Genomic DNA, 24,430 nt, shown 5'->3' with positions numbered 1-24,430 from the left:
GTTCGCTCACACTAGCGTATAAACAGGACGAGTAATGTGGGACAAAAAGGTATTGCACTCAGACTAATGTTGTTCAATGAGGCAGTGCTGATCTGGGTATTTTTTCTCAGCGGTATTCTGTATGAGAACAAAAAATTGCAGCAACCTACAATTTCACTCTGAAATCTCATGGGCATGAAAAAAAATATTGGATGCTATACAGACCATCAAAATGTAGCATGGGAAACTGTAAATGGTCCTGTATATGGTTAGTAGCTGCTGAGTATCAAACGTATTGTATACAGTACATGAATGACTGTATATAATGGGAGGAATCGAACTAAGCAACAGCATGTGTGAAAAAGACTTCAGTATACTAATAGATCACAGACTACACTTGAGTCAATAGTGTGATGCAGCAGCAAAAAAGGCAAAGGAGTTCTAGGATGTATTAAGAGAAGCCTAGAGTCTAGATCACATGAAGTAATTATCCCCCTCTGCTCCTCCTTGGTCAGGCCTCATCTGGAATACTGTGTACAGTTCTGGGCACCACATTTTAAAAAAACATTAAAAAACTGGAGCAAGTTCAGAGAAGAGCTAAGTATGTCCTATGATGAATGGTTAAAGGAGCTGGGAATGTTTAGCTTGCAAAAAAGAAGGCTAAGAGGAGACTTAATAACTGTCTACAAATATCTGAAGAGATGTCACAGTGCAGAGGGATCATCCTTATTCTCGTTTGCACATGGAAACACCAGATGCAATGGAATTAACCTGAAAGGGAGAAGATACAGATTAGATATTAGAAAAAACTTTTTGACAGTGAGGGTGATCAATGAGTGGAACAGGCTGCCACGAGAGGTGGTGAGTTCTCCTTCAATGGAAGTCTTCAAACAGAGGCTGGACAGACATCTGTCTGGGATGATTTAGTGAATCTTGTCCTCGACCCTGGAAGTCCCTTCCAACTCTACAATTCTATGATTGCATAGCACTCAGCCCAGTGTTATACTATGGGGTAGCTTACATCTGTTTTTAATTTCTCATGCGGATTTGGCATGTGAGAACAATCAGTGAGATTCAGCTCACTCAAAGCCACACAATCCTATGGGTCCGTGTGAAACCTCACAGGCCATGGAGGAGATGGACAAATTAATTTCTCAGTCTCCTTCACACCTGTGCTGCGATTCTCATATGCAGTAAGATCGGAGCACAGAGCACTGATACCCGACTCAGGCTCGCAGGGTCATTAGCATATTTCATCTGATGCCATACGCTGGTCTGTTTCCAGCCTAACAGCGTGGGCTCTCCCGTTCAAAATTCAGTCCTTCTCTCACTGCAGGCTAAGTCTTTCCCAAACAGCAGATCAGGTTCCGCACCAAACTCATTGTACTTCACATTTGCTGGTTACTCACCAGCTCCAACACCTCTCAGGCATTGGTAGACTGTCCACCATTACACAGTCTTTTTTCCTCTATAACATCACAGACTGCTTGGCTTCCCAGCCGACCTGACAAGTGAACACCCAGTCTGGCTCTCTAGACCTTCAATGCTAGAAATTAACCCAGTCCTACATGGCTCTTTTACACAGACCGATATTTGCTTCCTTTCTATTTGGCAGAGCTATATGAAAGTCTCGGCTTACACTGATGACTCCATGCTTTCTTATAGGCCTGCATGCTGATCTTTCAGCCTGACATTCCATACAATTATGATGATGTGTTTCTGACGATATGCCTCGACTGTTCCAACTCCATGGAGTCCTGTTTTCAGAGTGCTAAACAGGTTGCACTGCTCGCGCTTCGTTCCCTGAGCTACAGATATGTGAACGTTGTCCTTTTTGGGTCAAGTAAGTTTATAGAGAAACACATATTTTATCTTCTGTGCCATCTCTGACTCTTCCTAGATTCTCATCTGTCTTGCGTGAGTTTTACAGGGTCTCTGTCAGCACAGAATGACTGTGCAAACCAAGTCACGCTGCCCGGTGTATCACGGCGGGGCCAATCATTTATATACACCTGCTTGGTTTCCATCTAGCTCCACCCTTCTCTGGCTCTGTGAAGCCAGAGCTGTCAATCAGAAAAAGAGGGGGTAGAGATTGAGGGAAAACAAGCTGGTGGGAAGGTGTATATAAATGATTGGCCGGACTTATTTTGAACAGTCATTGTGCTGACAGCGTCCCTTTAATGTCTGATGTGACACTTCTGTTTCCTGTCCAATGTTTTATTTCCATTTTTATGATCCAAAGATGGAACTAGCTGCTAGACTTGTGAACAGTGCCTAAGACATTTGCAGTGTAAGTTACTGGAAGAAGCTATATTTATTAAAGGGAATCTGTCAGCAGTTTTTTCCTACATAATCTGAGAGCAGTCTGATGTAGAGGCAGAAAACTTGATTCCAGGGTCGTGTCACTTACTTTTGGTGTTTTATTAAAATCAATGTTTTATCATCAGGAGATTATCACTACAGGATTAGGTGTGTGGTACCTCCTAGTCCAACCCTGTTCCCACCACTGATTAGCAGCTTTCTGCCTATGCACAATATACACAGAAAGCTGTCAATTAGTGGTGTGGGCGGGGTTATACACAGCTCAGCATTTCGAGCTCTGCTAGATCTGCAGCAAAGAGAACTGTGATTGTATCACACCTGCTGCACCCAGTAAACTAAGTGACACATCACTGTGATCAGGGTCTTTTTTCCTACATTATGCTGCTGTCAGATTACATAGCAAAACCCTGCTGGCAGATTCCATTTACATGACCCTATAACGATTAGTCCGTAAAGCTTAACCCCTTCGTGACCAGGCCAATTTTTTCAATTCTGACCAATGTCACTTTATGTGGTCATAACTCTGGAATGCTTCACCAAATCCCAATGATTTTGAGATTGTTTTTTCGTGGCACATTATAATTTATGATAGTGGTAAATTTAGATTGATATATTTTGTTTATTTATAAAAAATATCAGAAACTTGACAAAAATGTAAAAAAAAATTGCAATTTTCAAACTTTGAATGATTATCCGTTTAATCCAGAGTCATACCACACAAAAACATTAATAAATAACATTTCCCACATGTCTGCCTTACATCAGCACCATTTTTAAAGCACTAATTTATTTTGTTAGCCTTTCGGGAGGTTTAAAAATGTAGCAGTAATTTTTCATTTTATCAAGGAAATGTACAAAATTTATTTTTTTGAGGGACCTATCCAGGTTTGAAGTGACTTTGGGGGTGCTATATATTGGAAAACCCCAAACTTGATACCATTTTAAAAACTGCACCCCCTGACATATTGAAAACTGCTGTCAGGTAGTTTATTAACCCTTCAGGTGATTTTCAGGAATTAATGCAAAGTGGTATAGCCGGAATGAAAAAGTGTTTGTTTACCACCTAAATTTCGCTAACTTCTGAACCGACCGCTAGAGCCGGGAAACTCTAAGGCCGCTATTTGGCCATGAACTGCTATGGCAAACATCGGGACCACACAATCATGATCTCGGTGTGTCAACTAGATCAAAGCGCAAGCCCCCACAATCTATTAACCATTTATTTGATGTAGTCACTTTTGAAAGCAGCAACTAAGGGGTTAAACAGATATGGACGGTGCCAACACCGATCATTTGTGATACAGCAAGTTGTCAGCTATAGTGTACAGCCGACAGCTGCTGGATTGTCACCTGTATGGGGATGCTATTCCGTTATATCTCAGGTCAGTAAATATACTATTGGCTCTCATGAAGGGGTTAATAAACAGCATTTTCGTAGCTATCATTCTATGCACTAAATGAGGCACAAAGGATTTTTTTTTATCTGAAACACCATAATGAATATTCACAGAGAAAATCTAAATGTACATGTTATTTTGGCAGGTTCTAAAGAGTTTTATGTCTTTCCAAAGCTAAACCTTGGAGAAGATATGGAGACATTTATAAAAGTAAGGAGCTACGTTGTTTTCTTCCTTAAAGGGGTGTTCCCATCTCCAATATTCTATCCAATATTGTGTAGTCATTGTAGTAATAAGAGTATTAGCAAATACCTCCAATTAGAAATGTAGCATAGTTTTCCTGATTCACTGTGTCTCTTTCATCATATGCAGGTTCATATCCATGGTTACGACCACTATCAACTAGCTAACTGTCACTATGTAAGTAGTCGTAACCATGGATACCTAAGGTCCTGCAATACCTGCACATGAGGAAAGAGACATAGCGAATCAGAAGAACTATACTACATTTCTAATTGGAGGTATTTGCTATTATTATTATTATTATTATTATTATTACACCTACTGTATATTGGGATAGGATCTTGGAGATGGGAATACCCCTTTAAGTCTGTTTTTTATTTTAGTATATGTGCACATGTTCTATATTTTCATTGTTTTTAGATTTTTGTGGCCTTTGGTCCTTTGCATGTATTTTGCCTTGACTTCCTATTTGTTCTTTATCTGTTCGTAGAAAGCAAAGCCCACCATGGGTAGCACTGAGTTCTGGAAGGTCCTGCAATGCTTGTCTTTACTCAAACCTAAAATGGGACCTCAGAAAATTTTCCTGATCAGTGATGGACATGTCCAAAACGAACACTTGGTCTTTCAGATTCTAAGCAAACACAAGAAGGATATTCAGCTCTTCACTGCTGGTGTAGGGTAAGCTGCAATACTTAATGATTTATAGCATTGCCTGTTGTTATATGGGACATTCAAATCTTGAATCTTCAAATAGTTGAATAAATAGTTAAAATAGTTAAATAGTTAAAAAGTTAATAAACCTGAAGATTTAACATAGTAAAGTATAGCTTTCTAGGGTACTTAACCCCTATAGTAATACTATGAGCAGAATATATTTTATTACTGTAATTACTTTTGGAAACTCGTTTTATTCCAGAAGAAAATTAAAGTAGGGAATAGTCTACCTATAGATCTTGTCATAATAGGAACCATTGATGGTTTCAAAAAAGGCTTTGATGCTCTTTTAGAAGATAAATAATATAATTTTGTAAATACGTAAAGTTCTTTTCTGATTGTTTAGTTCACTTGATCAACAATTGGGATTTGGAGGGAAAGACTAGCCCTTTTGGTTTGGACTGGTTCAGTTATAGTTGAACTTGATGAATGTTTTTTTTTTTTTTAACTTTATTAACTTTGCCTTGGTGCAGCCTTGGCGTGGCCAGGACCTTTATGCCCCTTAAGTTTACATACTGAGCCGTTCCCTTGACTTTGAGTGACAGCACTCGCTTGGCCAGAGGGAGCACTGCCTGAACCCTAAACGCTTCGCCGCTTGTGCACACTGATTATGGAGTTGTTAATAAAAAATATGGACTACACTGTATGATTACATTGCACACAAGAAACAATCTAACTCTAGCGGATGTGTTACTTTGCTTCAGGACAACGGCAAATAAGCACATGCTCCGATGCTTCGCACAGTATGGGTCTGGAACCTTTGAATATTTTGCTGACAAATCTAAGAGCAGATGGAAAGATCAGGTAAGATGTCATTTTTTTGGTCATTCTGCTCTGTTTAAAACAAATGTGCCATCTTCCACTATGCTTCTCTGTGTGTGCAATTCAAAAGGCAGGAATGCAGTCGGGCAATGCCAACATCGAAGATAGCACTTGATGTTTCATAGAAACATTTTATTTCTTGTATTCCAATACAATGTATTATGTTTTGGAGCCGATCTGGATCTTTCTTCACCTGATCGATTCCGAAACACGTTGTATTTGGATATTTATTGAAATAGAATAAATACTTTGTTTTTATGAAGGGGCAGTGGCTGTCTTTGAAATTGGTAGCACCCTGCCTTTTTAATCGCACACATGATAAAGATTGTGTATCAGGCAAAGTCTGGTTCTGCAGGAGAGTGAGTCCTGTCACATGTATGTAACAGCATTGTGCCTGATACTACGCTGTTAAATTTTGTGAGCGCGTACAACGTTAGCACAGCCTAATCTTCAGCTATCAAAGAGTTTTACATCATGGAGCGCTTTTTCCTTATCTTATGATCCACTATGCAGGGCTGATACATATTAATATTAAGCATCTGAGCTCTTTGAGTTCATTTTTGTAAAAGGTGCCCATACTGTACTTCTTCTAAGCCTGGGATCACACTTGCATGTGTGATGCAAGAAACTTGCACGAGTCTCTCGCATCAACACCTGGCGATTACGTCGGCACTCGGGACCGGAGCGTGCGGCTGCATGTATTTTATGCAGCCGCACGCTCCGTTCCCGAGTGCCGGCGGCAGCGTCGGGTGTTGATGCGAGAGACTCGTGTGAATTTCTCGCATCACACATGCAAGTGTGATCCCGGCGTAAAAAAGATATTACATGCTGAATTATTGCTCAAACGTCATTCGGGTGGTTTTCATCTCCATATTGGGTGCCACATGCAGGATACCTAAGAGAAGCATGCAGTGTAGGGTAGCATGCAGTGGTCAGCACTGGGATCTTGGATTCAAATCCCACCAGCAACAACATCTGCAAGGAGTTTACAGTGACTTGTCAAAGTACTCACCCCCCCCCTTGGCTTTTTACCTATTTTGATACATTACAACCTGTGTCTAATTATTTTTTCAATCCGATTTTTGTGTGATGCATCAACACTAAATAGTCTAAGTTGGTGATGTGAGAAAAATATAGGCATAAATTAAATGTATGAGATCAAATAATTAAAAATTGGCATATACATATGTATTCACCCCTTTTGTTATGAAACCCCTAAAAATTTCTGGTGCTAGCAATTCCCTTCATAAGGCTGGAGTTACACTAGACGTATAAAATAACGGTCCGTTTTTCACAGACGAGAATCGCACAAATGTTTCATGAACAGTGATCCGTATGTCATCCGTGTGCAATGTGAGGATGCGATTTCCTTGCATCACAGTATCCGTGTGACATGCGTATGGCATCCGTACGGCGAGATTTTCTCGCCGGCTTACAAAATGGAGATATAATGGGTCCATAGCCTCAAATATTCATGAAAACATATATACAGTGTGTATATATATATATATATATATATATATCAGTGAGACACACGTTTATATATATATATTTATGTTTCATGCAGAGCTAGAGAGCAGAATAGACGATAATTCATTTGTTGGCATCCGTAAAATCATTAAAGAACCCGACAGGATATGACATATGGTTAACATACAGTAAACCATTGCATATCCATTAGATTTATATATGTCCCTCACTAATAATGTTAGTAGTGTGTGTGTAAAATTTTGGAGCTGTAGGTGTTAAATTAAAGGATTAATTCACGGAAAAAAACTGGTGTGGGCTCCCGCCAAATTTTCTCCACCAGAGAGGGCAAGCCAGTGACTGAGGGCAGATATTAATAGCCAAGAGAGGGACCATTGTTTTTGCCCCCCCCCCGCTAAAAAAAAATCTGCCCACAGCCACCCCAGAAAAGCAATTCCGGCACTTACCTGCTCTCTTCCCATTGCCCTGTAGCGGGTGGCATATGGAGTAATAAGGGGTTAATGTCACCTTGCTATTGTAAGATGACATTAAGCCTGGTTAATAATGCAGAGGTGTCAATAAGACACCTATCCATTATTCACTAGTCTGAATGGTTAAAAAACACACACACATACATTAAGAAAAAAGACTTTTAATGAATTAAACACACATTTTTTCCATCTTTATTACACTCCCAATCCATTCAAAGCCATCGTTTTCCTGTAAAAAATCCAAAATAAAAAAGCAACAATATCCCATACCTGTCCGCTGTACAGTCAAGTCCCACGTCACAATCCATCTGAAGGGGTTAAATAATTTACAACAGAGACCGATGCTAATGCGACCGGCCCAGCTGTAAACCACGGAGGAATGAAGGAAAAGCTGCCTGCGCAGCCTCCCCGCCTGACTGGAGATGAACTGATTAGCTTGGGAAAGTTTCTGAACATTTTCCCATGCTGGGGGCAGCATCGTGCTGTGATAATGTTTTTCGGCGACAGAGAAAATGGTCCGAGTCAAGAGAAGATGGATGGTGCGAAATGCAGGGATATTCTTGCGCAAAACCTGTATCAGTCTGTCAGTGATTTGAGCCTGGAACAGAGGTTCACCTTCCAACAGCACAGTAACTCAAAGCAAACTGCTAAAGCAACGCTCAAATGGTTTAAGGGGAAACCTGTAAATGTTTTGGAGTGGCCTAGTCAAAGCCCATACCTTAAACCAATTTACAATCTGTGGTCAGACCTGAAGATTGCTCTTCACCAGAGAAAACCATCTAACTTAAAGGAGCTTGAGCAGTTTTTCCTTGAGGAATCCCAGTGGCAAGATGTGGAAAGCTCCGAGACTTATCCAAAGTGACTTGTAGCTGTAATTGCCACAAAAAGAGGCTCTACAAACCTGGGTGAATAGTTATGCACACTGAAGTTTTCACTTATTTTGTCTCATTTGTTGTTTGCTTCACCATAAAGATAAAACTAAATCTTCACAGTTGTAGGCATGTTCTTTACTTGAACTGACGCAAACCCTCAAAAAAAATTACAGTTCCAGGTTGTGAGGTAGTAAAACATGAAAAATGCCAATGAGGGGAAAATACTTTTGCAAGTCATATATATGTTCTCCCTGTCTTTTTGTGCGTTTCCTCCGGTTTTCTCCCACACTCCAAAGACATACTGATAGGGAATCTAGATTGTGAGCTCCAATAGGGACAGTGATGTCTGTAAAGTTCTGTGGAATATGATGGCACTATATAGATAGAGCAAATAAAATAACATATTTGATAGCTGCCATTTGGCCACCAGTTATCTCTCCTGATTCATGGGGTGGGTAAAGTAAGACGCTGTTAGTGGCTTCTCTTCTCTACGTAGAGATAAAGCGAGAGAATTGGAAGGTTGCCATAATGGTTGGTCTACAGGAGGGGCTGGCAGCTAGACTGACTCACGGATAGCCCATGGTGCACTGAATTTGCATATTACCGTTAACATCAATTTGAAGCGGGTATTGAAGCTCCAGGTTTTCCTCAGGCACAGCTGCCCTTCTTGGAGACGTGCTTACGTTGTTACGCATGTGGTTGTAGAACCACTGTGCCGCGGTCCGGAGAGAGTCTGGAGAGGCGTAACTAAGCAAACACTTGGTTCTTCACTAGAGCCCCTGATGTTGTGCTAAGACTTGAACCCAGGTGAACGCCAGGTGCTACTCCAGGACAGATCCTGGAGCTGCAGCAGCTGGAGCAGGGAAACAGGACCACCAGGAACTGGATTAACAGAAGGGATACGGCTGGTAGACAGATGCAGAAACAGGCACAGGCAGAACAGCTACAGGAACATGGAGCGACCATAGGTATGGGATCACAGGTGCTGGTTCAGATAGATCAGGCACAAGACTAGGCACAAGCAGGAAGGGTTCGGGTGTCAGTACAGCAGGATATTGCAAAAAAAAGGGGGAGACAAAAAAGCACAATAGGGTCTTATCCACGTTACAAGAGACAGTATATCATGAAATATGCTCACCTGGTTAGGATGAGATAAGAGCGTGTAGGTAGCGGCTGCTGCAGATCCACAGGTCTTCAGCGACCAAAGAAATCATGAATCCAAAGGGAGTTTGTAGCTATATTCCGCGCTGCCGCTTTAGACAAATTCCAGGAGAGTGCTGTATGATTGCAGTGGTTTTATTCTACGCGTTTCAGGGGTCTCATGCCCCCTTCATCAGGAAATACCACAAGGTGGTATTTCCTGATGAAGGGGGCATGAGACCCCTGAAACGCGTAGAATAAAACCACTGCAATCATACAGCACTCTCCTGGAATTTGTCTAAAGCGGCAGCGCGGAATATAGCTACAAACTCCCTTTGGATTCAGTACAGCAGGATAGGCAGGTGCAGATAGAGCGGACAGGGTCAGGTAAACAGAATGAAGAGGATAAGATTCAGAGCGCACAGGTACCTTACAACTAGGTAGTAGGAAGTATACTGATTACTGAAGTTGCTAAGGCACCTCCTTTTTGGGAACGGTGCCTTAAATACCTAATGGCTCACAGCCATTGGCTGGGGACATTTTCAGAAGCGCACACGCAGCCCCTTTTAAGAAGCAGGGAGCGTACGTGCCCTAAGCACTCTCCAAGGAGACCTGCCTGCCGAGTGTAGGCCCTGGAAGGAGAGACGGCATCCCTGCAGGAGGGAGGAAGGGACACATGCAGGGGTGCCGGCGCTGTTGTAACCTATATCGCAAATTCATTTTTTTTTTTTTTTAAATTCTTTATTTTCAAATTTCAACCACATCATAAGACAGAACATCGTATTACAAATACAGATGGTTAAAGATTGCATAGACGTCCATCCAAGGTGGTAAAAAATAATAAAGGGGGGATAAACAAGGGGGGGGGGAAAGTGGGCGGGGAAAAGGAAGAAGAAGAAGGGAAGGGAAAAGAGGGATGCATAATAGCAAACAATCACAATAACATCAAAACAGAGCAGTCGTCGGCATCGACACTAGCAATAAATGAGTGTATTATAGAAATAGAGCAGGTGAACAGATTTATAAGTAATCTTGGAACCCGCTACCCCAAGATCAAGGCCATCAGGTCTAATTGAGATTCATGCATTATCTGATCTCTCTCCTCGAGAATTATCCCCCAGATATCTAGTCCACGGGGCCCAGGTCAACACATAAGATTTGTGGCTGAAGACCTCCCAGCTAGACAGCTCTTCCAGACGAGAAATCTGATTTATCTTGTCATGCCACTCCTCCAAAGTGGGAGGAGCGACATCTTTCCAATGAACAGCTATCAGTTGTTTTGCAGCACTTAGCATCAATGGGAGTAGGCCATGTTTTCTTGGCAAGAAATCTTTTGATGGGCACGAAAGGAGAACCTCCGTAGCCCTGAGATTGGTCTTTATTAGCTGTAAATTCTTGAGAACTAGCTCGACACCGTCCCAAAAATGTCTCAATTTGGGTCAATCCCAAAATATGTGTGTGTGATGTCCTCCAGGGTTGAGGCATCTCCAACAAGCATCATTATCAGCAAGACCCCTCTGAAAGAGCTTCGCGGGAGTCCAATGCCACCTGGTCAAAATCTTATAAGAATTTTCTTGCAAAAGAACACACCTGGAGAATCCCCGTGCACTAGACAGCATTCTAGATACTTGTTTCTCTGTGAACGTAGTATTAAGTTCCATTTCCCAGGAGTAAATAAATGAGGGCTTAAAATGTATTACCGGAGAGATCAGATGTGAGTAAATACGAGACAGGAGTTTTAGCCGTGGAAGCGGGAGTTTGATCATAATATCTAACCAGGACCAGTTCGATTTGATCGGGAATTTCTTCCTAAACTGTAGAAGCGTACGTCGAATGTGCTGGCACTGAAGAAAATTAGTTGGTTGACTCATTGCATTTGATGGCCAAACTTCTCCCTGTAATATTTTATTGCCGTAAAAGCTATTCAATGTATCTCTAGGGAGGGTAAAACACAGATTATAAGGATCCTGAAAATCAGAATCCAATAAAAACGGTATTGAGCTAATCGGCGTTAATGTCGAAGGAAAAGTGTCCTCCGGTAATTCGCCCAACATCAATCTTTTGGTGCGTAGTGTAGTAGATGTTATCTCATCCAGTCTAAGAGTAAAGGGGGTTTTACACTAAGCAATATCGCTAGCAATATCGCTAAAACGTCACTGGTTTTGTGACGTTATAGCGATATTGCTAGTGATATCGCTATGTGTGATACTTACCAGCGACCGGCTCCCCCGCTGTCCATCGCTGATCGCGCGAGAATGTCCGGCTCCATTTCTCGTCGGGCGCTTCCTGCTGAGACTTCCTGCTGTGACGTCCAGCGACGCGTGGAGGCGGGCGGGAGGATGCAGGATCGCTGTGTGTGAATGGTAAGTATCGTGCGCTGCGTCGCTGCTGCATCGCTGTGAGATCTTTCTGTATGAAAGCTCACTAGCGATCATTTAGCGATGCACCAGCGATCCTGACCGGGTCGGATCGCTGGTCGGATCGCTGGTCCATCGCTAAATGTAAAAGGGCCTTAACCGGTGGCTTAGCCCTAGTCCATAGATAAGGCAAACCCCTCAGACCCAGCAAAGCCAGATCGACACAAGCTCCCTCCCCTCCCTCAGTGCAAGACACTACCTTTAACCATCTGACAAGGTGGATTGCTTTATAATATACCAGGGGGTCTGGAACGCCCAATCCACCAGAGGCAACTGGGTAAGTAAGAAGCCTATAAGGCAACCTAGCCGGTTTAGATTTCCAGATGAATTTTCCTATTAGTGACTTTAATGACCCAAAAAAGGTCAGGGGTATCTGAATCGGTACCATATTCATGGCATACAAAATAATAGGCATAATATATGCCTTAAACACATTTATGCGACCCAACCAAGATAAAGTGGGTAGGTTATATTTATGCATCAGATTAGTAACTTTCTTCAATAAGGGTATGAAATTACTTTGAAATAAGTTAGTGGGGTCACTAGATATGAATATACCTAAGTATTTGATAGAGCCATTAGCCCAAGAGAAGGGAGTCTGCGTACGAACAATGGAAAGTTGGGAGTGGGGGAGAGTGACATTCAACGCTTCAGATTTGGCTAGGTTAATTTTAAAATTGGAGAGGGAACCAAACTGTTGAAAAATTCGGAGGATGATCGGGAATGCCTGAGATGGATTGGATATAAGGAAAAGCAAATCATCTGCGAAAGCTAGCGTTTTAAATGTCACCGGGCCCACCGTCAACCCCTTTATGTGTTGTTCTTGTCTGATGCTTTGTATCAAAGTTTCTATAACCAAAATGAACAAAGATGGGGACAGAGGGCATCCCTGCCTAGTCCCATTGTGATTCTCCAGACTTTTTGACAGGGTGCCATTTATCCTGATCCTGGCCGTCGGTTGGGAGTAGAGAGAGAGGACTGCTGTTATATATTGAGGGGGAAAACCGAATTTAATTAACACCTGCTCCATGAATCTCCAACACACTCTGTCAAAAGCCTTCTCGGCATCCGTTGACAAGAGTACCAAGGGGACCTGCCGGGTTTTGGCAAACATTATAGACTGTATGACCCTAGTGGAATTATCTTTCCCTTCCCTACCCCTCACAAAGCCCGCCTGATCCGCATGAATCAATTTGGGTAAAAGATTGCTTATGCTACCCGCTAGTATTTTAGCCCACAATTTCATGTCCGTATTAAGTAATGAAATTGGTCTATAGCTGGCGCACAATTTTGGGTCCTTACCCTCCTTCGGGAGAACCGTAATATATGCCTCTAATGATTGCTTAGGGGGAAGCTGGCCCTTCAAATAGGAATTAAACAAGGTCACCAATTGAGGTAAGAGTGATTTTATAAACTTTTTATAATATATGATAGGGAGACCATCCGGGCCCGGGGCCTTTCCATTTGGAATGGTGGAAAGAGTTTCTAAAATTTCTTTAGGGGTAACCGGAGCGGTTAACAAAGTTTGGCCTTCCAGGGTTATTTTAGGTAAAACTAATGGAGTCAGGAACTCTCTAATTTTTTCTATAGCTTTTATTGGGTCTTGCATGCTATCTGGTATGTTTAGATTATATAAGCTGTCATAAAAGGACCTAAACTCCTCAGCAATATCAGCGGTCTCGAAAACTGAGGAGCCATCCAGAGTTTTCAGCTGCCTAATAAACGTCCTTTCTTGCTGCTTTTTAAGCAATGAAGACATAAGCTTGCTACTTTTATTGCCATGGAGATAGAACCTCTGTTTACATCTCATATAGGTTTTGGCCGATTGGATATTTAAGAGATTTTTTAGCGAATTTCTTAGGTCAGACAGTTCAGTTAGTGTCTTAGTTACTTGAGATCTATTATGCAATCTTTCCAAGGAATTAATTTGATGCAAAATAGACACAACCTGTTTTGTCCTTTCTTTTTTGAGATGGGAACTCAAAGCTATAAGTTCTCCCCTCATTACCGCTTTATGTGACTCCCACACCACAGGTATGGATGGGCCAGAGTGCAGATTTGTCTGAAAAAAGAATTCCATAGTGTCAGTCAGTCTCGTAATGTGGGAATCTGAATCTAATAATGTCTCATTAAGCGACCAAGACCTGGCTGGTCGCGGAAGGGTTTCTATGCCCATATCGAGAAAAATAGGAGCATGGTCCGATAGTGTGATAGCGTCTATGGTCGCATTTTTGACTAATGAGAGGTTGGTTGTCTGTGTCAATATATAGTCAATTCTATGATAGCTGCCACACGGATGGGAATAGAAAGTGTAGTCTCTGCCCGAAGGAGAGAGTGTCCTCCAGGGGTCTATCAAGTGTAATTCTTGGAAAGAAAGGTGTAATTTTCTCAGTGCCTTTTGGGAAAGGGAAGATTTGCCCGTGGAAGTATCCAAAGATGGATTGAATGGTACATTAAAATCTCCCCCCATCAGCAATAAACCTTCAGTAAATAGTTTTAAGGTATTCATTGTCCTGCACAGCCATCCAATCTGATTCTTGTTTGGGGCATATAAGTTACACAAGGTAACTTTGGTGTTAGCAATAAGGCCCTTCAGTATAATATACCTTCCTTCAGAATCCGAAAGGCAATCATGTAAGACAAAAGGAACATTTTTTTTAATAGCAATACTCACTCCTCTAGATGCCGACCCACCTGTACTATGATACCAGGTCGGATAACGAGATCTGGACATGTCTGGTACTCTCCCCGCTTTGAAATGTGTCTCTTGTAGAAGGATCACACTAGCCTTTTTTGCATGCAGAAGGTTCAATACCTGATTTCTCTTACACGGAGAGCGTAGCCCCTTTACATTATACGAAGCCACTACTATAGTGGCAAATTTTTCCTTGTCACCCATAGCAAATTAGATGTAGCAAAAGAAAAAATAAAAAAATAATAAAGTGTCTCATGCCGACAGACCACAAAAAATACAAAATGCAAGGTAAAATAACAGTATCCAATCGATAACAATAACCAACTACCTGCCAGCGGCAGGAGCAGGGGACTAACATGCCCCCCATGACAGATCAGAGAATCATATCCCCAACACACGAGTAGTACATGTTAGCTTGTACGGCAGTTAAATGAAAGCGTCAACACCTAGGCAGGTGACAATCAAGGCAAACCAAAGCGATCCAAGACATTGCAAAGTTAAACCAAAAACTTCTGAGTCCAAAAGTGAGAAAATGCGACTAGACCCAATAAAACAATATTCAGGGGGGCATCTCTTTTCTTGCCCCAGATTTCCCTCGCTTAGAGGGCGTGCATCTCTTCACTGAGGCCCAATCCCCCTGACCTCCTATATAAGCGTTGATGGGAGGAGGTGTGCGAAGATCCATATCCAAAGGTAGCCACGAAGGGATATCAATAGAAGCAATGTCAAAAGTGTCCCATATTTTGCTTAAGTCTTCGGGACTTCTCACTGTTACTTGTTTGCCGTCTCCATTTACCGATATTCCAAACGGAAATAGCCATTTATAGAGAATTTTACGTGAGCGTAGTATTTCCAGTAAGGGTCTCAGGATTCTTCTCTTTGCAAGGGTCGACGGCGCAATGTCCTGGTAGAGTTGTATGGCAGATCCTTCGTAAGCGAGATTTTTAACATCCCTTGAAGCAGACAAAATAACATTGGTGTCCACTAGAGTTGAGCGACTTTGGTCGGATCGGGTTTCGTGAAACCCGAATGAAACAAAATAAGTTTCAGATGAAACTCGTCCGACTAGAGCAAAACAAAGTCGGAGTTTCGTCCGAAACCCGACCCCAATGCAAGTCAATGGGAAATAAAAGTCGGATGAAACTCCGACTTTTTTTGCTCTAGTCGGACGAGTTTCATCTGAAACTTATTTTGTTTCATTCGGGTTTCACGAAACCCGATCCGACCAAAGTCGCTCAACTCTAGTGTCCACATAATTCAACAAGCCGCAGATCACATCCCTCGGGGGTTCAGAGGGCTTAGGCCTGGGTCTGAGCGATCTATGGACCCTCTCAATTACAATTTGGTCGCATTTTTCTTGCGGAATTAGGAGGGCAAAAATTTCTTTCGTGGATTTTTCCAATATTTCTGCAGAAACACTTTCAGGCAATCCTTTAATCCTTATATTTTTTCTGCGGCTTCTGTTCTCTTGATCTTCCAAGGCTAGAAGAGAGTTGTTAAGCTGTGCTCTGTGGTAATCCAAATGGTCCCTCATGGCATTCGAGTGGCTAATGAGAGAGGACTGAGATGTTTCAAGGGACTCCACTCTGTTACCAATATGTGACAGATCAGCTCTCATACCAGATATCTCTGTAACCAAAGGTTTTAATGCTTGGGTCAGAAGTTTTTTAAATACTGATCTAGAGAACTTCCCAGAGTCTGAGTGGGTAATGTCACTGCCTGAGACATCTTCACTTGAGTCCGAGTCCTCGGCCCGTTCCTCCACCTCAGCATTTGTATGTAACTTTTTTGGCGTGGGCCTAGCTGACCCAGGTTTATTTTTCAAAAATTTCTCCATTTCGCCCTGCCTGCCCTGATGCACCCCAGTATCCAGCGGTTTTGCACGCTCTTTATTAGATTTGACCATAATGTTGAGTTAAAGCGTGCATTTAAAATCACTCCTCGTGCATTTAGGGAAAGTCTATTAATGCATGTTCATAGGTGGAGAAGACCTCATGCGTCTTGAAAGGTAGAGAGCTGGCATTAGTAAATAAGGCCCTGATATGGTGCCCTATATAGAGTGTTTCTTACTGCTGTGGTATGGGATCAGGCCGGTCTTGGCATCTCTGGAAAGGGGGAGCAGTGCCTTCAAACCCCCAGTCACTATATACAGCAGGAGCGCCCGACCCAGCCACCAGGAGCACCCAGCACTGCGGCCACCCTCTGATCACCAGCCAGGCTTCAACGACTAGCTCACCTCCCTTTCCTCCGGTAAGCAGACCTTCTCCTTCCTTCTCCTTCCCTCCTGTAGCGGTCAGCAGTCTCCCCTCCTGCAAAGACCGCGGCCCTTCACCTCCTCCAACGGCTCTCCGCAGTCTTCTGGCCCACGCCGCTCAGGAAGAAGCAGGAAGACGCGGCTAAGATGGCGCCTGTCCACCTCCGGCGCCAAGACCCGTTCCCCGCGGCCGCTCTCCTCCCAGAGAACCGCGGTTTCCTCCACACTGTCCTCCACCACTCTCTCTTGGTCCAGCTCTCTCCGGGGGGCACACAGACACCTCCGTTAGGGTCAAAATAGGGCTCACTTCGTGGCTGGCAGCGGGAGCAACAGCAACACACGTCCTCCCCACAAGCGATCCAGGCCACGCCCCCGCAAATTCATTTTTCCCTGGCAGACACCCTAATGCTTTCAGAATTGAGAGCTAGAATCTAGTTAGCTTCAGCTGTCGATTCCTTCACTTTTCCCTTTTATTACTTTTGCATCAGTGGCAGTGCCCCTCAATGTTCTCTTACATCAGATCGAAAATTGTAATAAAAAAGAGGAATTTGTGATCGTCCGTTTTCAGCATTATAATAATAAGTTTCTGCTTTATATATTTTCTCTTGCAGATGGAGAAACAAAGTAATCGTCTCAACTCCTCAGCGTGTACAGCTGTTTCAGTGAAATGGAGGCAGTTTAATGAGAACCCGTCTGAGCTCCTGCAAGCTCCTGCAAACATACAAGCCATATTCTCTACTGATAGTCTTTTTGTGTATGGCTTTGTGCCTTATTGCACTCAGGTGTGTATTTTATGGTGCAGTGATAGCACGCTAAGGGTGCTTATGCATGCGGCAACGCCGTCCAACAGGGTCAGGTTTTACCGCAAATTACTGCATCTTTAGGATGCTCAGCAAATCATAGTAAAGCCATGTGTCTACCGAGACTTTCTGTTTAGTTTTAGAGCAAAAACTGAACACAGACTCAAAGTTTTGAGGAGCTTTGAGATTTGGAGAGTTTCTACTTAGTTTCTGCTTGAAAAACTGTGTTGACATAGCCAAGGACCGTGTGCAGTTTCCATTATGCAGTTCTCGATGATGCAGCACAATGCTCACTATTAATGAAAAGATGAAAGTTGGACCTTTAGTAACATGACCATTTCCAAAACCATTAGAAGAAAAAAGAAGCCGCACACTCTCCGGTGGTCACATCTTCAATATGTGCATCATGGTCGAGAGATACACTTAAGATCCAATAAAGAAAGAAAACCAAGAGCGAAGCACCCAAGCTTCATCCAAGGTGTTTTATCATGCAACATTTCAGCCACTAAGGTCTTCATCAACCTTGACAAAGACCGTTTTGGTAAAACATTGCATGTCTGGAAAATAAAAAAAGCGGGATGAAGCTAGAGGGTTTCAGTTTTCTTTTTTTATTGCATCTCCAAAACCAACCATGGTTGTAAACTCAATACAATTCTGGGCCCAAATATCGTGGCATCAGTGAAGCACCCTTGGGCCTCCTAAATGTGTACATGGTGAGTTCTCCTTCAATGGAAGTCTTCAAACAGAGGCTGGACAGACATCTGTCTGGGATGATTTAGTGAATCCTGCATTGAGCAGGGGGTTGGACACAATGATCCTGGAGGTCATTTCCAACTCTACCATTCTATCATTCTATGTAAAGATTAAAAATAAAAAAAAGATCAACGCTCCAAGTAGTTTTGGTGTTACGTGAATGACCTCCTTGTCAATAAAGAAAATATTAAAATCCAATGCACATACAAGGAATGTCATCGTAACCCAAGTGAGGAGTCCCTTCCGTTTCTGTGTCATTCTGTCAAAAATTTCAACATAAACTTTTCACGTTATGGAAATTTTTGAAGTTATGTGTTTAAAAGGATGGAAACGTAGGACATTCAGGAGATACATGGCCGATTGTGGCCACAGTCAGGGTGGATTCTGAGGCATCCATCCATGATAGGGACCAATTGCAAAAATTATATACCACGTTGGTAAGAGAGTGCAGTCCGCTGCACTTTCCAAAAGGTATGCAGACATATATATTGGTCCGAACACGCATTTTTCCTCCATCTACTGGATAGGGGATTATGGCAATTTTAAAAGGAACCTGACATGAGATTCATAAATCGGACACTGGCTGTGGTATTGCGGCAGTATATGTTTCACTCTGAAATACTGCGGCGTTTCATAGAACACACTTTGAAAAGCCGTCTGGATATTATACAGTATGTCTTGGATGACTAGTCCAAGGCAGATCCTTGCCGGCTTCTTCTGCGACAGCCCTAACAGGGATTAGGATTTAAAGAAATTTCTGTTAAAGGAATTTTCCACTTTGAAAATACCGGTTGCCAAAATGATCTCATTCTTGTAAAACAAAAAAACACCATTAGTACTCGCCCTCCGCACCTCTACTGGGGCCAGCCCTGGTTCTGCGCAGCTGCTCTGGGCTGTGTGTATTGGCTGGAGACAGGTACGGACTGGGTCTGAAATTCAGCCAATCACACAGGCCCATGTTGTCCCCGTTCCCAAGCACCAGATGAGATATACTACTAATATTACCCTGGATGGAGGAAAGCAAGATTTACTACAAGACCAATATTTCTAATGATACCCATGACCTTCTCTTAACAGTATGGGTGTCTTGAGAACACTGATTCTGTTAACAACGTAGCAGCCAAGCAGCCCACGACCAGACAGGCCCTTCTGGCATTTGCCAGAATTGCCAGACGGCCAGTCCGGCCCTGGCTGGAGATGTGATGTTACCTATACAGAGCACATCACCGCTGCAGCCAAACACTGAACTCAAGGCTTTACTGATGTAGACCGCATGAGCTGTAGCGCTCACTGACGTGCCCGCAGTGATGATTTGCACTGTAGTCGTGATGTCACTGCTTCAGCCCAACCAGAGATCCGAGCAACGGCAGAGAGCCAGCAATGGACCTGGGTAGGGTGAGTACCACCTGTGTTTGCTTTTTTCTTTTTAAGTCGTTAGTGCAGCATAGTAAAAGTAAAAGGGTTTTGTACTGAAAGCGTCATAGGATATGACGTTCTACCAGGATTCGCAAGAGAAACCAGCAGGTCCTACGTCTACTGCACATGCACAGTGATATTTTCCAGCGTCACCTTATATGCAGAGAAGGGTCTTACATGAGATCCGAAAAACCTGCTTTAGGATGCGATGAAATAACTCTCAATAGTCCGGTAATTTACTGTGAACTCTGCTTCATCGTTTTCCAATGATAAAAAGTGTAAAATATCCAAATGCATTTTTCTTTTTTTCGAACCTGCAGGCAACACTAAAGGCATTAGTTGATAATGAGGAGCTGGAGAACATGGTTTCCACCACCGAGCTGCAGAAGACGACTGGAACAGTATGTTGCTCCTTATTTTTTTCATTTATTGGCATTATGGCCTTAATAAAGTTTTTTTTTTTGTCCTAGAATATAAGCTGTGACACTGTTAGGATTTTCCAACATTTATCACGTTATCTATCGGGGGAGTCGCTGGCAGACTCTTCTGGAGGTGGCTTATCTCGGAGAACAAAAGGATCGGTGGTCCAAAATCGCTCATTCCTGATCCTTATATCCCCTGACAACACCTGTCAGGAGGACTTCATACATATTAGACTATTGGCCCAGGACGCCGATATTGGCAGGTTCAAGAAATAAAGATGGGTTGGTTCCAGCTCCTTTAAAAATAATCCTTTATTGGTATAGATTCCATATTGCATGGGGGAAAAGGCAACTCATTTCGATTTTTTTTTTTTTTTGTGTATGGGGACCCCGAGTCCATCAAGTGTGACCTGTACTCTCAGAAAAGATGTGATTCAGGGTGGGGCAGATTTTTTTCACTGCCTTTTAATCTGTTCTTTTTAGAAAATATTTCTTTGAAGTATTTTTGCTTGCCTTATTTTAAAGCATGTAAAGTTGAACGCCTTCAAGGGCATTTTTTTTTTTAAACTTTTTAATTAAATGCATGTATATTGTGCTTTGAATGATGTTTACATTAAGTACAAATTTTGCACCGTTTGTCTTTGCAACTTTGTGTTGCACTGCCTTTTGCTGGCTGCAGAATGAGTTAACTAAGGATCCATCAGTGATCCTTCATGTGGAGTTTGTAACTTTTTTTTATATCTTTCGATGAGCTCCTAGCAGCTGATTAATGATCACATTAAAGTTCAGCTCCCCTTTGATGTGGTCATACCTCAGTGGAAACGAGCTCAGCAAGCGACAGATAAGAGTTGTAAATACAACCAGCACACTCATCAGTTCTTTGTTAAAGGGAATCTGTCAGTAAGTTTTCAGACCCCAAAGTAACCTCATCCATGTAAAGCCCCTGTAATCTTGATGAAGTCCATACCTTTTGTTTTATAAGTCTTTTTCTCTCTCTTCTAGAAATCCATTGGCAAATTTTCAGGCAAATGAGATGCAGGTGCAGGGGGCTTTCCCTTGCACTTACAGCTCTCTAGCCGCTCTCCCTCTCTCCCCGCCTGCTGCCGGCCTCCTGTCAGTGACAGATAGGTCACTCTTCTCTGTGTTCTGCTCCCTCGCATGAGAACTCACACAAGCTCCATCATTCCCAGGGACGGCGGCGCATGTAGGCCTCCTATCGAATGTCATCAGGACCATACTTCGGGAATGACAACGTTTCTGCAAGATCCCAGGCGGGGAAGCAGATCACGGAGAAGAGTGACCCATCAGTCACTGAATGGAGGCCGGTGGCAGGCGGGGAAAGAAGGAGAGCAGTCAGAGAGCTGTAAGTGCAGACCAGGCGCCCTGCACTTGCAGCTTATTTGCTTGATAATTTGCAGATTGATGTCTAGAAAATGGAGGCACTGACTTAAGCCCCCGTCTCACATAACGAGATCGTTAGCGAGATCGCTGGAAAGTCACCGATTTTGTGACGCAACAGTGACCTCGCCAGCGATCTCGCTACGTGTGACACATAGCGGCGACCGGGCCCCCGCCGTGATGTCGCTGATCGTGCTCGAATGTCCTGGGCCATTTTTTCATCGTCGGCGTCCCGCTGGCCAGCATGCATCACTGTGTTTGACGCCGACAAGTGACCTCGTTGGCGACGCAGAACTCAGGGACGCAGGAATGAGTCGTCAGAATCGCTGCTGTGTGACAAGGTCCCAACGACCGCCGAGGTCGTTATACAGATCGCCGTATCGTTCCTGTGTCGTTGAGTAGATCTGCCTGTTTGGCAGCTTACTAACAATCATGTAGCGACGCACCAGCGATTCTTACCAGGTCGTATCGTTGTCGGGATCGCTGGTGCGTCGCTTAGTGTAACGGTACCCTTATACTACAAAGGCACAGACTTCATCAAGATTACAGGAACTTTACATAGAGAAAGTTAATTTGGGGTCTATAAACCTGCTGACAGGTTCCCTTTAATCTCTTTCTGTAGCCAGCAATCAGTTAAGGAAACAATCAGCATTAAAAGCTTTAAAAGCCGAACATTTTTAATGAAACCCAATTCCAAATATTTTTATTTTTTAAACTTGTTTTATTGAACAATAGTAAAAGCGCAGAATTGTTGCAGTTGCCAAACAAAAAGTAAAAAAAAAGAAGGCAAGGAAAGACAATGTTAGCACAATTTTGCAATCCGTTGCTTCATTTACGTTCTGAAATGCCTGCAGCGTATGTAAAATAGAACATAACAAATGTGTAAATCAAACATCAACATTAAAGGGAATCTGTCAGCAGGCCTTTGCTATCCCATCTGAGAGCAGCTTGATGTAGGATCAGAGACCCTGATTCCAGTGATGTGTCACTTACTGGGCTCCTTGCTGTCTTTGTGATAAAATCCCTTACATTATGCTGCTCTCAGATTAGGTGGCAAAAACCTGGTGACAGATTCCTTGTACTGGAAGACACAGATCTCACGTCTGCGGATTACAGATGGTGTGGTTGCAAAATGTGTTACTAACTCAAAATACATGCATGTAATATCAGAAAAAAAATGCAATTCCCTATGTATTTTAGCTAACATTACATTGATCTCCTTGTGTCCAGATGCTGCACACCCTTACAGCTCGAGCTCTAGTAAAAGACTACGAGGATGGAATTCTGTTCGAAAAGGAAAATGAGAATGAGGTCAGTGCAATAATCCATATGACTGAAAGGCGTCATCAGATTCATTGTGTGGCGCCTATACCTGCAGAACGTAAGAACTCCCCATAAAAGGGGAAAAAGTTTTTGTTTTTGCAGTGATGCCACCATGCGCCTAGACATTAGCGGTAAATATTGGAAGCTTTTCCCAACATGTGCATCAAAACAGGCTCAAAACGTTTCAATTTTTTTTTTGAGAAGTTTAGTGTAATGAATCCACTACCAAAATCCTCCTCAAAACACTTGAAAAACACTTCCTATTCACTTCAGCAGAAATCCACTTTGCTATTCATAGTTACATAGTATCATAGTTTTGAAGGCTGAAGGAAGACCTTATGTCCATCTAGTTCAGCCTATTTTTAGTGCAGCTGTTCTGCATTGTTGATCCTGGGGAAGACAAAAAACTCACAGAGTAGAAGCCAATTTTCTCCATAGGGAAAAAAAAATTCCTTCCCCTAAGGTGGGTCAACCATCTACCTATAATATTATGTTATTCGTAACCTTCTATACTGTTACTCACAAGAAAAGCATTTATTCCTTTCTTAAATTCATTCAGTGAGTTGGCCATCACCACTTCCTCAGGAAGAGAATTCCAGAGCCTCACTGCTCTTACCGTGAAGAACCCTCTTCTATGCTGGTGCAGAAATTGTCTTTCCTCCAAACGAAGAGAATGCCCCCTTGTTCTTGTCACAGTCCTTGGTACAAACAGTTCATTGGAGAGATCTCTGTATTGCCCTCTGATATACTTGTACATATATATTAGGTCTCCCCTAAGTCTTCTCTTTTCTAGAGTAAATAGACCACTGCCTCCTACTACAGATCCTCTCCTCCTTTGGCATCAAAGAACTCGCCCTATCCTGGATTTCCTCATACCTTTCCAATCGCACATTCAGCGTCTCCCACTCCCACACTACCTCCTCATTCCACCCTCTCTCTGTTGGAGTCCCCCAAGCTCTGTTCTAGGACCCCTACTCTTCTCAATTTATACCCTTGGCCTGGGTCAACTCATAAAGTCCCACGGATTCCAGTACCACCTTTATTCTGATGATACTCAGATCTACCTCTCTGGCCCAGACGTCACCTCTCTGCTGTCCAGAATCCCGGAGTGTCTATCAGCCATATCCTCCTTCTTCTCCTCTCGCTTCCTCAAGCTGTTTACGTTGGAAACCAGCGTGCGCTGGTATCTAGGGTAAAGTTCGGGTATCCAAGAGCCGCGCGGCTCCTAGATACCCGATGTTTACATTAGAAACCAGCGTCCAGCGTCGCCAATCGCTGGTCTCTCGCTGCCACACGTAGCGATGCGTGCTGGCCAGCGGGAGACCAGCGATGAAAAAATGGCCCTGGACGATGCTGCACGATCAGCAATATCCAGCAGGGGCCGGTCGCTGATCCCCGTCACACACAGCGATCTCGCTAGCGAGATCGTCGCTGTGTGTGACGGGGCCTTTACAGTCTGTTCTATTTCGAGACTTATTCAGGCTATTAATCCTTTAGAAGATCCT

The 24,430-nt window shown here is 43.0% G+C and overlaps 1 protein-coding gene across 18 annotated transcripts in view; it reads left to right on the top strand.

Annotated features, from left to right (window-relative positions):
• The window catches only part of PARP4 (poly(ADP-ribose) polymerase family member 4), a 278,533-nt gene that overhangs the window by 60,665 nt on the left and 193,438 nt on the right, over positions 1–24,430 (top strand). For all 18 annotated transcript variants that reach the window (XM_073583072.1, XM_073583087.1, XM_073583086.1 and 15 more), the window contains exons 22-28: positions 1,645–1,822; positions 3,844–3,908; positions 4,432–4,619; positions 5,360–5,459; positions 17,425–17,595; positions 20,103–20,183; positions 22,833–22,913. In XM_073583072.1, the coding sequence (XP_073439173.1) occupies positions 1,645–1,822; positions 3,844–3,908; positions 4,432–4,619; positions 5,360–5,459; positions 17,425–17,595; positions 20,103–20,183; positions 22,833–22,913 (864 nt within the window). The remainder of the gene's footprint in view (positions 1–1,644; positions 1,823–3,843; positions 3,909–4,431; positions 4,620–5,359; positions 5,460–17,424; positions 17,596–20,102; positions 20,184–22,832; positions 22,914–24,430) is intronic.

Source organism: Dendrobates tinctorius, unplaced genomic scaffold (genome assembly GCF_039654945.1).
Source record: "Dendrobates tinctorius isolate UK_male_01 unplaced genomic scaffold, ASM3965494v1 ptg000075l, whole genome shotgun sequence".
NCBI classification, from domain to species: domain Eukaryota; kingdom Metazoa; phylum Chordata; class Amphibia; order Anura; family Dendrobatidae; genus Dendrobates; species Dendrobates tinctorius.
The sequence above is the reverse complement of the archived record's forward strand: the minus strand, read 5'-3'. Positions and strand labels throughout refer to the sequence as shown.